Source organism: Salmo salar, chromosome ssa09, assembly GCF_905237065.1.
Source record: "Salmo salar chromosome ssa09, Ssal_v3.1, whole genome shotgun sequence".
Classification (NCBI taxonomy): domain Eukaryota; kingdom Metazoa; phylum Chordata; class Actinopteri; order Salmoniformes; family Salmonidae; genus Salmo; species Salmo salar.
The window spans coordinates 58739916-58757085 of NC_059450.1; the positions used below are offsets into that span (position 1 = coordinate 58739916).

At 43.2% G+C, this 17170-nt stretch overlaps 1 protein-coding gene across 1 annotated transcript in view; it reads left to right on the plus strand.

The window, feature by feature from the left end:
- LOC106611533 (short transient receptor potential channel 3) overlaps window positions 1–17170 on the plus strand; it is a 98881-nt gene that overhangs the window by 78280 nt on the left and 3431 nt on the right. The window contains exons 10-11 of the mRNA XM_045723839.1: window positions 5724–5933; window positions 13179–13253. Of these exons, the coding sequence (XP_045579795.1) occupies window positions 5724–5933; window positions 13179–13253 (285 nt within the window). The remainder of the gene's footprint in view (window positions 1–5723; window positions 5934–13178; window positions 13254–17170) is intronic.

Here is a 17170-nt window from a genome sequence, read left to right on the forward strand (position 1 = left end):
CCACTCTAATCAAACACCCCTTGTCTATACACATAGACTAACAATCCCGAAACATATAAACAAAATACCCCCTGCCACGTCCTGACCATACTAAACACTAACAAATAACACCTTTACAGGTCAGAACGTGACAGCTGCTACCACCATGCTTCACCGTAGGGATGGTATTGGCCAAGTGATGATGAGCGGTGCCTGGTTTCCTCCAGATGTGACGCTTAGCATTCAGGTCAAAGAGTTCAATCTTGGTTTCATCAGACCAGAGCATCTTGTTTCTAATGGTCAGAGTCCTTTAGGTGCCTTATCTGAAACACAAGCGGGCTGTCATGTGCCTTTTATTGAGGAGTGACTTTCATCTGGCCACTCTACCATAAAGGCCTGATTGGTGGAGAGCTGCAGAGATGGTTGTCCTTCTGGAAGGTTCTCCAATCTCCACAGAGGAACTGTGGAGCTCTGTCAGAGTGACCATTGGGTTCTTGGTCACCTCCCTGACCAAGGCCCTTCTCCCCCGAGTGGTCAGTTTGGTCGGTTGGCCAGCTCTAGGAAGAATCTTGGTGGTTCCAAACTTCCTCCATTTAAGAATGATGGAGGCCACAGTGTTCTTGGGGACCTTCAATGCTGCTGAATGTCTTTGGTACCCTTCCCCAGATCTGTGCCTCGACACAATGCTGTCTCGGAGCTCTACGGACAAATCCTTCGACCTCATGGCTTGGTTTTTGCTCTGACATGCACTATCAACTGTGGAACCTTATATAGACAGGTGTGTGCCTTTCCAAATCATGTCCAATCAATTGAATGTACCACTGGTGGACATCAATCAAGTTGTAGAAACATCTCAAAGATAATCAATGGAAAGAGGATGCACCTGAGCTGAATTCCGAGTCTCATAGCAAAGGGTCTGAATACTTATGTAAATAAGGTATTTATGTTTTTTATTTTTAATACATTTGCAAACATTTATAAAAACCTGTTTTTGGTTTGTCATCATGGGGTTTTGTGTGTAGATTGATGAGGGAACATTTTAATTTAATCCATACTTTTCAGAATAGACTGTATATACACCACATGACCAAAAGTATGTGTACACCTGCTCGTCGAACATCTCATTCCAAAATCATGGGCATTAATATGGAGTTGGCCCCGCCTTTGCTGCTATAACAGCCTCCACTTTTCTGATAAGGCTGGAACATTTCTTCGGGGACTTGCTTCCATTCAACCACAAGAGCATTAGTGAGGTCGGGCACTGATGTTGGGCGATTAGGCCTGGCTTGCAGTCAGCGTTCCAATTCATCTCAAAGGTGTTCAATGGGATTGAGGTCAGGGCTCGGTGCAGGCCAGTCAAGTTCTTCCACACCGATCTCAACAAACCATTTCTATATGGACCTCGCTTTGTGCACAGGGGCATTGTCATGCGGAAACAGGAAAAGGCCTTCCTCCAAACTGTTGCCACAAAGTTGGGAGCACAGAATCATCTACAATGTCATTGTATGCTGTAGCATTAAAATATCCCTTCACTGGAAGTAATGGGCCTAATTTGAACCATGAAAACAGCCCCAGACTATTATTCCTCCTCCACCAAACTTTAGAGTTGGCACTATGCATTCGGGCAGGTAGCGTTTTCCTGGCACCTGCCAAACCCAGATTCGTCTGTGGGACTGCCAGATGGTTAAGCGTGATTCATCGCTCCAGAGAACGCGTTTCCACTGCTCCAGAGTCCAATGGCAGCAAGCTTTACACCACTCCAGCCGACTCTTGGATTTGCGCATGGTGATCTTGTGTGCGGCTGCTCGGCCATGGAAACCCATTTCATGAAGCTCCCGACGAACAGCTGACGTTGCTTCCAGAGGCAGTTTTGAACTCAGTGGTGAGTGTTGCAACCAAGGAGAGACACGCTACGCGCTTCAGCACTCGGCGGTCCCATTCTGTGAGCTTGTGTGGTCTACCAATTTGCAGCCGAGCTGTTGTTGTTCCTAGACCTTTCCACTTCACAACAACAGCACTTACAGTTGACCGGGGCAGCTCTAGCAGGGCAGAAATGTGACGAACTGACTTGTTTGAAAGGTGGCATACTATGACGGTGCCACGTTGAAAGTCACTGAGCTTGTCAGTAAGGCCTTTCTACTGCCAATGTTCGTCTTCGGAGATTGCATGGCTCTGTGATTTTATTTTATACACCTGTCAGGTGTGGCTGAAATAGACGAATCCACGAATTTGAATGGGTGTCCACATACTTTTGCATATACTGCTCAAAAAAATAAAGGGAACACTTAAACAACACATCCTAGATCTGAATGAAAGAAATAATCTTATTAAATACTTTTTTCTTTACATAGTTGAATGTGCTGACAACAAAATCACACAAAAATAATCAATTGAAATCCAATTTATCAACCCATTGAGGTCTGGATTTGGAGTCACACTCAAAATTAAAGTGGAAAACCACACTACAGGCTGATCCAACTTTGATGTAATGTCCTTAAAACAAGTCAAAATGAGGCTCAGTAGTGTGTGGCCTCCACGTGCCAGTATGACCTCCCTACAACGCCTGGGCATGCTCCTGATGAGGTGGCGGATGGTCTCCTGAGGGATCTCCTCCCAGACCTGGACTAAAGCATCCGCCAACTCCTGGACAGTCTGTGGTGCAACGTGGCGTTGGTGGATGGAGCGAGACATGATGTCCCAGATGTGCTCAATTGGATTCAGGTCTGGGGAACGGGCGGGCCAGTCCATAGCATCAATGCCTTCCTCTTGCAGGAACTGCTGACACACTCCAGCCACATGAGGTCTAGCATTGTCTTGCATTAGGAGGAACCCAGGGCCAACCGCACCAGAATATGTTCTCACAAGGGGTCTGAGGATCTCATCTCGGTACCTAATGGCAGCCAGGCTACCTCTGGCGAGCACATGGAGGGCTGTGGGGGGCCCTCCACTAAGCACAAACCAGATGGGATAGCGTATCGCTGCAGAATGATGTGGTAGCCATGCTGGTTAAGTGTGCCTTGAATTCAAAATAAATCACTGACAGTGTCACCAGCAAAGCACCACCACACAATCACACCTCTTCCTCCATGCTTCACGGTGGGAACCACACATGCAGAGATCATCCGTTCACCTACTCTGCATCTCACAAAGACACAGAGGTTGGAACAAAAAATGTCACATTTGGACTCGTCAGACCAAATGACAGATTTCCACCGGTCTAATGTCCATTGCTCGTGTTTCTTGGCCCAAACAAGTCTCTTCTTTTTATTGGTGTCCTTTAGTAGTGGTTTCTTTGCAGCAATTTGACCATGAAGTCCTGATTCATGCAGTCTCCTCTGAACAGTTGCTGTTGAGATGTGTCTGTTACTTGAACTCTGTGAAGCATTTATTTGGGCTGCAATTTCTGAGGCTGGTAACTCTAATGAACTTATCCTATGCAGCAGAGGTAACTCTGGGTCTACCTTTCCTGTGGTGTTCCTCATGAGATACAGGTTTATCATAGCGCTTGATGGTTTTTGTGACTGCACTTGAAGAAACCGACTGACCTTCATGTCTTAAAGTAATGATAGACTGTTGTTTCTCTTTGCTTATTTGAGCTGTTTTTGCCATAATATGGACTTAGCCCTATTTGGTAAATGACCATCTTCCTGTATTCCACCCCTACCTTGTCACAAAACTGATTGGCTCAAACGCATTAAGAAGGAAAGAAATTCTACAAATTAACTTTTAACAAGGCACACCTGTTAATTGAAATGCATTCCAGATTACTACCTCATGAAGCTGGTTGAGAGAATGCCAAGAGTGCGCAAAGCTGTCATCAAGGCAAAGGGTGGCTACTTTGAAGAGTCTCAAATATAAAATATATTTTGATTTGTTAAACTCTTTTTTGGTTCCTACATGAGTTCATTGTTTTTGACTAGTACTGTATATCAGTGGCCATCGGTGCCGTTTAAGATGAGGGAGGACGATTTTAAATTTTTATGAGAATGGCCTTATTTTTATTACAGCATATTGAATGACTGTCATTCATATTCCATTCACCCAGTTCAATGAAACAATTGAGTTTCTATTGGACAAATTCAGGTATGTTTATCCCCGTTTCGTTCCGTTTGCTTCTGTTTAAGATTTTTTTTAACAGAATCGGCGGATCACACACAAACAGTTAACTTTCATAGCCACAAACAAACAGTTTGTTGTATTCCTTCTCACATGTATATACACAACTGTTCAAAAGTTTGGGGTCACTTAGAAATGTCCTTGTTTTTGAAGGAAAAGCTATTTTCTTGTCCATTAAAATAACATCAAATTGATCAGAAATACAGTTGTTAATACAACACATTGTTAATGCTGTAAATGAATATTGTAGCTGGAAATGACAGATTTTTTTATGGAATATCTACATTGGCGTACAGAGGCCCATTATCAGCAACCATCACTCCTGTGTTCCAAAGGCACGTTGTGTTAGCTAATCCAAGTTTATAATTTTAAAAGGCTAATTGATCATTAGAAAACCCTTTTGCAATTAAACCCTTTCGCTGCAGGATGGACTGGTGCACTTCACAAAATAGATGGCATCATGAAGGACAATTATGTGGATATATTGAAGTAACATCTCAAACATCAGTCAGGAAGTTAAAGCTTGATCGCAAATGTGTCTCCCAAATGGACAATGACCCCAAGCATACTTCCAAAGTTGTGGCAAAATGGCTTAAGGACAACAAAGTCAAGGTATTGGAGTGGCCATCACAAAGCCCTGACCTCAATCCTATAGAACAATTGTGGGCAGAACTGAAAAAGCGTGTGCGAGCAAGGAGGACTACAATCCTGACTCAGTTACACCAGCTCTGTCAGAAGGAATGGGCCAAAATTCACCTAACTTATTGTGGGAAGGCTACCCGAAACGTTTGACCCAAGTTAAACAATTTAAAGGCAATGCTACCAAATACTAATTGAACGTATGTAAACTTCTGACCCACTGGGAATGTGATGAAAGAAATAAAAGCTGAAATAAATCATTCTCTCTACTATTATTCTGACATTTCACATTCTTAAAATAAAGTGGTGATCCTAACTGACCTAAAACAGGGAATTTTTACTTGGATTAAATGTCAGGTATTGTGAAAAACGTAGTTTAAATGTAGTTGGCTAAAGTGTATGTAAACTTCCGACTTCAACTGTGTGTGTGTATATATATATATATATATATATATTATTCTGTTATGCTCTGATGTCTCTGATTGTGAAACATCAGGTCAGCAATGAATATTTCTTAAATCAGTCATTTGAAGATGATCCTTGTTGTGTGTAATGGGAATATCTTTCACTGTTTCCTACTTGCCTCATATGACCACAACTGTACTAAAGCCACAATGTATCACGCCCCCTTGTGTATTATTGCTTTAATCAATCATTTTTAGATTATCCATGTTATGTGTTGTGGAAATTTCCTTTGCTAATACACTAAACAAGCAACGACAGGTGACATGAGGCCTCTGCTGTAATTTCCTATCAGAGACAACAATTAGTGTATGACTTTAGATGGCAGTATTAGGCAAAAGCTGTTATCTAAAAGTCACAAACTATTGTTATCTCATAGATTAGGCCTACAGCAAAGGAAGTGAACCAGTTATCATCAGTTCAAATAGGTTTTGATAATGTGTGTTTGTAACATTAGCTAGCGTCACTAAGTCAATCTTTTAAGGGGTGTTTGCTCAGAGAGAGAAATAACTCTGCTTATCTCTCAGGACGATGCGGACGTGGAGTGGAAGTTTGCACGCTCCAAGCTATGGCTGTCGTACTTTGACAATGGCAAGACACTGCCTCCTCCCTTCAGCATCGTTCCCACTCCCAAGTCCTTCTACCACCACATCAAGTGGATAGTCGGCATGCTGCCATGCCGACAACGGAATGTGAAGAAGGATCTAGAGCTGGGGTTGGACAGTTCAAAGTCCAGGGTATGTATGTATGGATGGATGGATGGATGGATGGTTGGATGGATGGGTGTGTGTGTGTGTATGTACAGTGCCTTCAAAAAGTATTCATACCCCTTGACTTATTCCACATTTTGTTGTTACAGGCTGATTTCTAAATGGATTCAATATTTTTTTTAATGCTCAACCATCTTCACACAATAAACCATAATGACAATGTGAAAACATGTTTTTAGAAATGTTAGTACATTTATTGAAAATTAAACACAAAAAATATCTCATTGACACTGGTTTTCACACCCGAGTCAATGCTTTGTTGAAGCACTTTTGGCCGCGATTAGAGCTGTGAGTCTTTTTGGGAAAGTCTCTTGTGCAACATTTTCCCATTATTATTTTCAAAATTCTTCAATCTCTGTCAAATTGGTTGTGGATTATTGCTGGACAACCATTTTCAGGTCTTGCAACAGATTTCCAAGCAGATTTAAGTTACAACTGTAACTCGGCCACTTAGGAATATTCACTATCTTCTTGGTAAGCAACTCCAGTGTACATTTGGCCTGAAGTTATTGTCCTGCTGAAAGGCGAATTCATCTCCCAGTGTCTGGTGGAAAGCAGACTGAACCAGTTTTCCTGTAAGATTTTCCTTGTGCTTAGCTCCATTCCGTTTCTTTTTTATCCTGAAAAGCCCCCTCATCCTTAATGATTACAAGCATACCCATAACATCATTTTCTGGAATTTCCCAAGCTGTTTAAGGCACAGTCAACTTAGTGTATGTAACATTTCTGATCCACTGGAATTGTGACACAGTGAATTATAAGATAAATAATCTCTCTGTAAACAATTGTTGGAAAAACTACTTGTGCATGCACAAAGTAGATGTCCTAACCGACTTGCCAAAACTATAGTTTGATAACAAGAAATTTGTGGAGTGGTTGAAAAACGAGTTTTAATGACTACAACCTAAGTGTATGTAAACTTCGACTTCAACTATATATGTATGGAGATGACTGTTCTCTGGAAATTCCCATTTAAGACAGGTTTGAACCAATGTAGTTTGATGCCTCTCTCTAATTTGATTCCTTTGAGGACATCATTTATTTAAAACTTGAATCAGTAGGCCCCCATAGCATATATTCTTTCTCTCTTTGTCCGTCTGTCACCCTCTCTCTCTGTCTCTCAGGGCGCGTGTCACGTCCTGACCAGCAGAGGGAGTAGTGGTGTAGTATTTTGGTCAGGACGTGGCAGAAGTATGTCTGTTTCTGTGTTAGTCTTGTGACACCTGATCAGGAACAGCTGGGGATCTTGTTCCTGATTGGGAGTCATATATTTAGGAGTATGTTTGTCACTTGGGTTTGTGGGTGGTTGTGCTAACACTGCAAGTCTTTTGTTTGTACGTAGCCTGTTAGCCTGTCGTTAGTAGTTATTGTTTATTGTTTTTCCTGTGGATGCTTTGCTCGTATATATTAAAAAGATGAGTATCCACATTCCGTCTGCAGTTTGGTCCATTCAACACGGCTTCAACAATTGTGACAGAACCAACCACCACAACAAGACCAAGCAGCGGAAAAGGGAGCAGGATGCTGAATATATGGACTATTCTGAGGAAATAGACTTTGACATGGACACTCGTGAGAAATGGACTTGGGAACAGATTCTGGCCGGAGAGGGCCCGTGGAGAAAGGCTGGTGAGGACCGGGAACGCTACCGGGGTACACGACTGGCGAGGAAGCCGGAGAGGCACCCCCAAAAAAAAATTTGGGGGGGGGCACACGGGTAGTTTGGCTAGGCCTAGGAAGAACCATAAGCCAGCTACCCGTGAGTACATGGAGGAGCGTATGGAGTGGAGGGCGCCGTGTTTTGCTGAGGTGCGCACTCTCACCCATACGCACGCACAGTCCGGTGCGCACCATTCCAACCCCTCGCAGATGCCGTGCTAGAGTGGGCATCCAGCCTGGTAGGAGGATGCCTGCGCAGCGCATCTGGTCGCCGGTACGCCTCCTAGGACCAGGCTACCCTACTCCCGCTCTATGCACGGCAACCATCAGGCCCCTGCACAGCCCAGTTCGCCCTGTACCAGCACCCAGCTCGTGCAGGGCTACTAGTTCCATCCAGCCAGGACGGGTTGTGCAGGCGGTGCGGTCAAGGCCACCTGTGCGCCTCCATGGCCCAGTCTTTCCGGTTCCCGTCTCTCGTGCTATCCCGGAAGTGAGTACCTCCAGTATGGCACGACCAGTACCAGCAACCTGGACCAAGCTTCCCATGAGTCGGCCTAGTCCTATTCAGCCTGTTCCCGCTCCTCGCACTAGCCCTAGGGTGCGTGTCTTCAGCCTGGTACCACCTCTACCAGCCCCACGCACCAGGCTTCCAGTGCTTCGGCCCAGCCTCAAGAGCCCGGCACCAGTGTGCAGTCCAGAGTATCCGGCACCAGTGTGCAGTCCAGACTATCCGGCACCAGTGTGCAGTCCAGACTATCCGGCACCAGTGTGCAGTCCAGACTATCCGGCACCAGTGTGCAGTCCAGAGTATCCGGCACCAGTGTGCAGTCCAGAGTATCCGGCACCAGTGTGCAGTCCAGAGTATCCGGCACCAGTGTGCAGTCCAGAGTATCCGGCAACAGTGTGCAGTCCAGAGTATCCGGCAACAGTGTGCAGTCCAGAGTATCCGGCAACAGTGTCTAGTCCGGAACCGAGGGAGACTGCCTGCGACCCGGAACCGAAGGGGTCTGCCTGCGACTCAGAACTGAATATGACTAACTGTGTTGTAAATGAGTCTGCCTACAGCGTGGAAATGAGGGAACCTGCCCACGAGCCACAGCAAATTGAGTCTGTCTATGACCCGGACCCCAATGAGTCTGCCTACAACCTGGAAGGCAGGAGGCCGGAACCAGAGCCACCTCCAGGATAGGTGGGTTGGAGAGGGAGGGTGTAGCACAGTGCCGTCGTTGACGGCAGCCACCCACCCTCCCTTCCCTCCCTTTTTTGTTTAGGGGGTATTAATTTTTGTTGTGGTATTGGGGATTTTTGTGTTAACCTGTTATGGCTAGGGGGCAGTATTTTCACGGCTGGATAAAAAACGTACCCGATTTAATCTGGTTACCACTCCTACCCAGTAACTAGAATATGCATATACTTATTACATATGGATAGAAAATACCCTAAAGTTTCTAAAACTGTTTGAATGGTGTCTGTGAGTATAACAGAACTCATTTGGCAGGCAAAAACCTGACAAGGTTTCAGGCAGGAAGTGGCCTGTCTGACAAGGTGTCGTTCTTCTTGTCTCTGTTTATTGAAGAGTGAGGATCTTAGCTGTCCCGTGACACTTCCTACGGCTGCCATAGGGTCTCAGAAGGCGGTAAAAAGCTGAATCGTGGCTTTGCAGGCTCTGGCTGAAAAAAAGTAGCACGTTTGGGTAGTGGCTGGTTACAGTACTGTGAGACTCAGGCTCGTGCCCGCGTCGACCGAAAGCTTTGTTTACTTTCCTCTGTTTAGCTAAAAGGAGATTCCCGGTCGGAATATTATCGCTTTTTACGAGAAAAATGGCATAAAAATGGATTTTAAACAGCGGTTGACATGCTTCGAAGTACGGTAATGGAATATTGAGATTTTTTTTGTCACGAATTGCGCCATGCGCGACCCTGATTTACCATTTCAGATAGTGTCTGGGACGCACGAACAAAACGCCGCTATTCGGATATAACGATGGATTATTTTGGACCAAACCAACATTTGTTATTGAAGTAGCAGTCCTGGGAGTGCATTCTGACGAAGACAACAAAAGGTAATCAAACTTTTATAATAGTAAACCTGATATTGGTGAGTGCTAAACTTGCCGGGTGTCTAAATAGCTAGCCCGTGATGCCTGGGCTATCTACTTAGAATATTGCAAAATGTGCTTTCACCAAAAAGCTATTTTAAAATCGGACATATCGAGTGCATAGAGGAGTTCTGTATCTATAATTCTTAAAATAATTGTTATGCTTTTTGTGAACGTTTATCGTGAGTAATTTAGTAAATTCTTAGTGAATTCGCCGGAAGTTTGCGGGGGGTATGCTAGTTCTGAACGTCACATGCTAATGTAAAAAGCTGGTTTTTGATATAAATATGAACTTGATTGCTGGGGATCGTTGTTCCTGATTGGGAGTCATATATTTAGGAGTATGTTTGTCACTTGGGTTTGTGGGTGGTTGTGCTAACACTGCTAGTCTTTTGTTTGTACGTAGCCTGTTAGCCTGTCGTTAGTAGTTATTGTTTTTCCTGTGGATGCTTTGCTCGTATATATTAAAAAGATGAGTATCCATTCAACACGGCTTCAACAATTGTGACAGCGCGTTCGTAAATTTGCTCTGGCTATCTACTCAAATTTCAGAGCACTCTCGTCTTAGTGTGCCAGATCGCAGATGAATTTACCAACGCTCAACACCAGTTGAATATGGCCAGTGTCAGTTAACATTGGAATAAAAGCGTAATTAAATTGTTGCCAGCAGCACAGTTACAGTCACCAACGCTCTATATAACATGAAAACAGCCTAACCAGCTCTGCTAGGGGGAGTAAAATGGTCAGGTTGAGGTGTATTTGTGTCTGAAAGTAGCTAGCAAGCTAGCCAACATTAGTCAGTTAGCTTGGGTGCTTGACTGCCATTGTGAGGTCAGAACACTCGAATCAAACCTACTCCTCGGCCAGAGCGTCCAATGTGCGCTCTGAACGCTCCAAGAGCGAAAACCAAACGGAATAGCGCCCTGAGCGCACTCTGAGCGCACTCTGGCACTCCAGATTGAATTTATGAACACACCCTTACTGTCTCTCTCTATCCCCCTTTCTCTCTTTCTCTCTCGTTTTCACTTTACATGAACTACATTTGACCACATGGATTTCTTCTCTGAGGCATATTTCACATGGCAATCTGACAAGTGGAATGGAAATGTTGCGGCATTGTTATCTCAATAGGCGAGCCACAAGGAAGACTCGTTGAAGTTGGTCTAAATGTTGTCTTCAACAGAAACATTCATAGTAACATAGACCCCTTTCCATTACACGACACACTGACATCACACACAGATGCGCGCGACTCTTGGCGCCATCTGCACCCGTTCAACAGCCTAGATTTACACTTTTATTATTCTAAACAAAATAACTTTTTGGGTTCTCATACGCTTACAGTCATGTTTTGATTCTTGCTTGAACAGTCGCTAAGATTATATTTGGTTGTGACCTTTGCAAAATAACTATTTTGGATGCAGCAGTGGTTAGCTAGAGTGCTAACGCTAATTGACATACAGTAGCAAAAGCTAGCCAAAGAGCCATTTTATCTAGTTGATGTTGGAAGTGTTTTTTAAGTATAATGCAGTTGACTTGCGACGATGACACAAACATTATATTAAGCAGGACATTCATACAAGCCTTGAAATCCAATTATAATCCAAAAGTAGTGTGAAATGCACTCATAAGCAACATGTAAATAGAGGCTTTTTTTGCTGGCATGCTATAAGAACTCCCCCGTGTTCTGCCACCAACTTGCGCGCATCGCGCTCATGCGGCAATGTTTGCAAACACAGAAAGGGGTCTATAGTGTGTTATGTTGTTTTTGGTTTTAAAACATGCAAATATGAGGTACATTGAATTCCAGTGCTTTCTGGTCAGACACACAAAATGTCTTTATATTTTTTTTTGGGGGGGGGGGGCTAGAAGCAAAATGGGTTGACACCGCTTCTGTTACCCTGAACCCAAGGTATTTCTTCAATTAACTACCTATTGATCGGGTGGGTGGTGGGTCAAGAATGTCCTTGGGTAGATCCCCGTTAGCCTGTGGTGAATCGAAGAGTTGCTGGGTAGTGGGAAGAAGAAGACATGACTGATGAGTAATAAGGCTCTCTGTGCACTTGAGGCACTTGAGGCCAAGATGGCCTTCGGTCAAAAAACAATGTAACCACACTATCGAACTATACACACTATCGAATTATACTTGGTAAGTGAAGCCTCTCCAAGGTCCTTAGCCATAAGACACTGACAGCTAATGCACGGCCTTCATCAGAGCAGTGACAGAGACAGTTGAGACCCTGGTATTTTGACAATGTCCCAGGAATGATGCGAAACAATGTAGTATTAGTTTTTTGATCCCCCAAAACGTATGTGTGCGTGTGTGTGTAAATGTACGGGCGTATGTGCTTGCGAGTGTTAAAACCAGGGGTTGGAACCAAAATTATTTTCCAATCATTTTGTTCTGAACATAATTACTATTTATTTCATACCACGGTTCCTACCAGCAAAACAAGGTTCTGAACCGGTTTGAACCTGTTTATATTGTTCCTTTCTGTTCCTTTTTTAATCTGTGAAATCAACAGTTTTTAACAATTAGCTCATTACATGATTTCACCAATCAGTGCGGAGTGATTAGGCAAGCTAGTTGTTTACATGTGTGTAGCCTATGGCGCAAGATGCTACTGAAATTGTGTGGGTGGGTAGAGAGCAAGGGAGACATTTTGTGGGTGGGGAGAGAGCGAGAGAGAGTTGAGGAGGAGGCTTGAAGCGCTGGGCATCTTGTTATGACATGCATTATCTAAATTAGGTCCACAGAATTATACCAAGGAGGAGCGGCTTCTATGGAGGAGCTTTGAATGTCCTTTGAGCTAGCTAGCTAACAAGCTTGAGCTAGCTAGCTAACAGGCTCGTGATTGCAGAGCGGCACCAGAATTAAAAGCACATCTTACCTTTTTGTAGTTAATAAATCCAACGTTAAACGTGATAACTAGGCCTATAGTATCCTTAACTAGAATTTAAAATGTTGATCCATTCTTCTCTAGCCAATTACAAATGTCTCTCCCTATCTTCTGAATTAAGCTTGTAATGTCAGTAACGGAGTCTGTTTAGGAGGGGGGAGGATCACAGGTAACTTAAACATGCACACTCACAGGCAAAGATTTTCAGCTTGCAGGCAGACACTGGAATACGTTTCTGAGTGACAGAGTAGGGCTTTGTTGCGTTTTGTTGTGGAACTAGAAAATAAATGCCTGGAATATAAAAGAACGATATTAACTGGTTCCCATGATTTTTAAATGACGGTTCTTTTCCAGAACATTATGGATCTCTTTCGTTCCAGGTTCCATTTCTGTTCCTTGAAAGATTTAGTTATTTTTCTGTTCTGTTCTCTGATCCGGTTCCAACCTCTGGTTAAGACTCTCATTGATAATTGGTCCTTATTTTTATAATGGTTAATTAAGTATCCAGATAAAGTATCCAAATGTGCTTTTGTTTTTGCTTGTCTATTTTTGCAGCTCAATCTCTTCACCCAGTCCAACCTACGCATTGCAGAGTCCCACAGCATTCTGAACCAACCCACTTGCTATCAGGTAAGCTGACCTCTCCGTCAGTCTAAATATAATGTTTAGCAAAATGTCACATTAAAGATCGACTGCCCCTAAAAAGCAACTTTACATTTTGAAAATGGCCTATGTGGTATTGATATGAGTCAGAAACATTTATTATAGTGTCAAAATTGACTACAAAGTATAAATAGGATAATTTTGGTCATAAAGCCAGTCTGGTCCAAATCTGAGATTTGGGAGATGATAGGTATGTCACGGATGAAGGGTACCATGACAGTTTTCCTTGGGTTGATTTCAATCCTGCCCACAGCAGCCAAGTAATCATTTACATTTTAGCAGACGCTCTTATCCAGAGTGACTTACAGTAGTGAGTGCTTACATTTTTGTATTGGTCCCCCGTGGGAATCGAACTCACAATCCTGGCATTGCAAGTACCATGCTCTACCGACTGAGCCACACGGGATATCATCAATTTGGAGCACAGTTGCACGGTACCTGATCGTAATGCCCATGATCTTTTTGGTTTGACATTCAATATCCCAATGGGGCTAGTTAGGGACCATCAGTAAATTACCTCAATGTATATGGGACAATATTTAAAAAATGTCAATAGCTCCAAATTTCAATGACTTAAAAACCTCAAACCAATTATAAATTGTAGAAATTCATATACAAATATTGAAAACATATTGTATATGAAAGATGAAAATATTGTCCAATTTACTTTGTGTAATTTATTGACGGTTCCTAACTAGCCCAGAGAGAGGTTATCCAATGTCAAACCAACTTTGCCATAGTCGCACACCAGCCAGGTTAAGCTAATTTGCGAAAGAAGTTGGCTAGCACTAGCTTGCCAAGGCGACTTCGAGACACAAGACCTGGGCCTGATTTCCCAATTGCGATGGAACCTAGGCTTACCAGTGTGTTAGCGATGTATCTTTCCTACAATGGCCGAAGATGTAACATGCGCTTCACCACGCAGAAAGAATGGTCACTAAGTGTGTCGTTGGAGCATATGTCTGTACTGCTAGGATCGAAAGAAAGGAAGTGCTGCTCTCGGGTCAGCTTTCTCTATTCAAATCTTTCCTTAACATTATTTCACAATACTGATGACTGATCAGTTCCTAGAGAGATATTACCACCTATGGCTGCAAATATTGATTTTGATTATTCTCATGCTTACCCAATTAAAATGCACTAAATCACTGATTTGGTACATCATTGCACGAATGTTAGGCTATACAGTACATCATTAACTATATTGAGACAAATTACAAACAGTAGCCTAAAAGTAGCAAAATATAAATGTATTTCAATATGATTGAGATAAGCCTATACAGTGAGGGAAAAAAGTATTTGATCCCCTGCTGATTTTGTACGTTTGCCCACTGACAAAGAAATGATCAGTCTATAATTTTAATGGTAGGTTCATTTGAACAGTGAGAGACAGAATAACAAAAAAATCCAGAAAAACGCATGTCAAAAATGTTATAAATTGATTTGCATTTTAATGAGGGAAATAAGTATTTGACCCCTCTGCAAAACATGACTTCATACTTGGCGGCAATACCCTTGTTGGCAATCACAGAGGTCAGACGTTTCTTGTAGTTGGCCACCAGGTTTGCACACATTTCAGGATGGATTTTGTCTCACTCCTCTTTGCAGATCTTCTCCAAGTCATTAAGGTTTCGAGGCTGACGTTTGGCAACTCAAACCTTCAGCTCCCTCCACAGATTTTCTATGGGATTAAGGTCTGGAGACTGGCTAGGCCACTCCAGGACCTTAATGTGCTTCTTCTTGAGCCACTCCTTTGTTGCCTTGGCCGTGTGTTTTGGGTCATTGTCATGCTGGAATACCCATCAACGACCCATTTTCAATGCCCTGGCTGAGGGAAGGAGGTTCTCACCCAAGATTTGACGGTACATGGCCCCGTCCATCGTCCCTTTGATGCGGTGAAGTTGTCCTGTCCCCTTAGCAGAAAAACACCTCCAAAGCATAATGTTTCCACCTCCATGTTTGACGGTTGGGATGGTGTTCTTGAGGTCATAGGCAGCATTCCTCCTCCTCCAAACACGGCGAGTTGAGTTGATGCCAAAGAGCTCCATTTTGGTCTCATCTGACCACAACACTTTCACACAGTTGTCCTCTGAATCATTCAGATGTTCATTGGCAAATTTCAGATAGGCATGTATATGTGCTTTCTTGAGCAGGGGGACCTTGCGGGCGCTGCAGGATTTCAGTCCTTCACGGCGTAGTGTGTTACCAATTGTTTTCTTGGTGGCTATGGTCCCAGCTGCCTTGAGATCATTGACAAGATCCTCCCGTGTAGTTCTGGGCTGATTCCTCACCGTTCTCATGATCATTGCAACTCCACGAGCTGAGATCTTGCATGGAGCCCCAGGCCGAGGGAGATTGACAGTTCTTTTGTGTTTCTTCCATTTGTGAATAATCGCACCAACTGTTGTCACCTCCTCACCAAGCTGCTTGGCGATGGTCTTGTAGCCCATTCCAGCCTTGTGTAGATCTACAATCTTGTCCCTGACATCCTTAGAGAGCTCTTTGGTCTTGGCCATGGTGGAGAGTTTGGAATCTGATTGATTGATTGCTTCTGTGGACAGGTGTCTTTTATACAGGTAACAAACTGAGATTAGGAGCACTCCCTTTAAGAGTGTGCTCCTAATCTCAGCTCGTTACCTATATAAAAGACACCTGGGAGCCAGAAATCTTTCTGATTGAGAGGGAGTCAAATACTTATTTCCCTCATTAAAATGCAAATCAATCTATAACATTTTTGACATGCGTTTTTCTGGATTTTTGTTGTTGTTATTCTGTCTCACACTGTTCAGATAAACCTACCATTAAAATTATAGACTGATAATTTCTTTGTCAGTGGGCAAACGTACAAAATCAACCTTTATTTTAATGCAGTCATCTCGGTTTTCTTTTAAATAATATTTTTATACGCCACTTGTTTGTATCAATTGCAAAGACATCGACAACTTTGTTTTGAAGTCATTGGCGGTCACAGATGTTTAGCAGAGATCTTCTGTGTATACAGTGATGCGGGAGGGGAAAAAAAAATCTAACCATGCACTTAGCTGTTCTACAAGTTGTCCGAGGCATGCGTTAGATTACCTGCATTTTCAAGTGCATTGCTAACCTGTTTGGGATAGGGGGCAGTATTTTCACGGCCGGATAAAAAACGTACCCGATTTAATCTGGTTATTACGCCTGCCCAGAAACTAGAATATGCATATAATTAGTAGATTTGGATAGACAACACCCTAACGTTTCTAAAACTGTTTGAATGGTGTCAGTGAGTATAACAGAACTCATATGGCAGGCCAAAACCTGAGAAGATTCTATATGGGAAGTGCCCTGTCTGACCATTTCTTGGCCTTCTGTAGCCTCTTTATCGAAAATACAGGATCTCTGCTGTGACGTGACATTTTCTAAGGCTTTCATTGGCTCTCAGAAGGCGCCAGAACGTGGAATGATAACTCTGCAGTTTCTGGGCGAAAAACAGTAGGGGTTTTGGAGAGTGGTACTTCTGAGAACAATGACACTGGAGTGCGCGTGCATGCGATGACTCCATTTTCTTATTTCAGTGTTTGAACGGATACAACGTCTCCTGGTTGGAATATTATCGCTATTTTTATGAAAAAAATCGCATAAAAATGTATTTTAAACAGCGTTTGACATGCTTCGAAGTACGGTAATGGAATATTTAGAATTTTTTGGTCACGAAATGCGCCGGCGCGTCACCCTTCGGATAGTGATTTGAACGCACGAACAAAACGGAGGTATTTGGATATAACTATGGATTATTTGGAACCAAAACAACATTGGGTGTTCAAGTAGAAGTCCTGGGAGTGCATTCTGACGAAGAACAGCAAAGGTAATCCAATTTTTCTTATGGTAAATCTGAGTTTGGTGAGTGC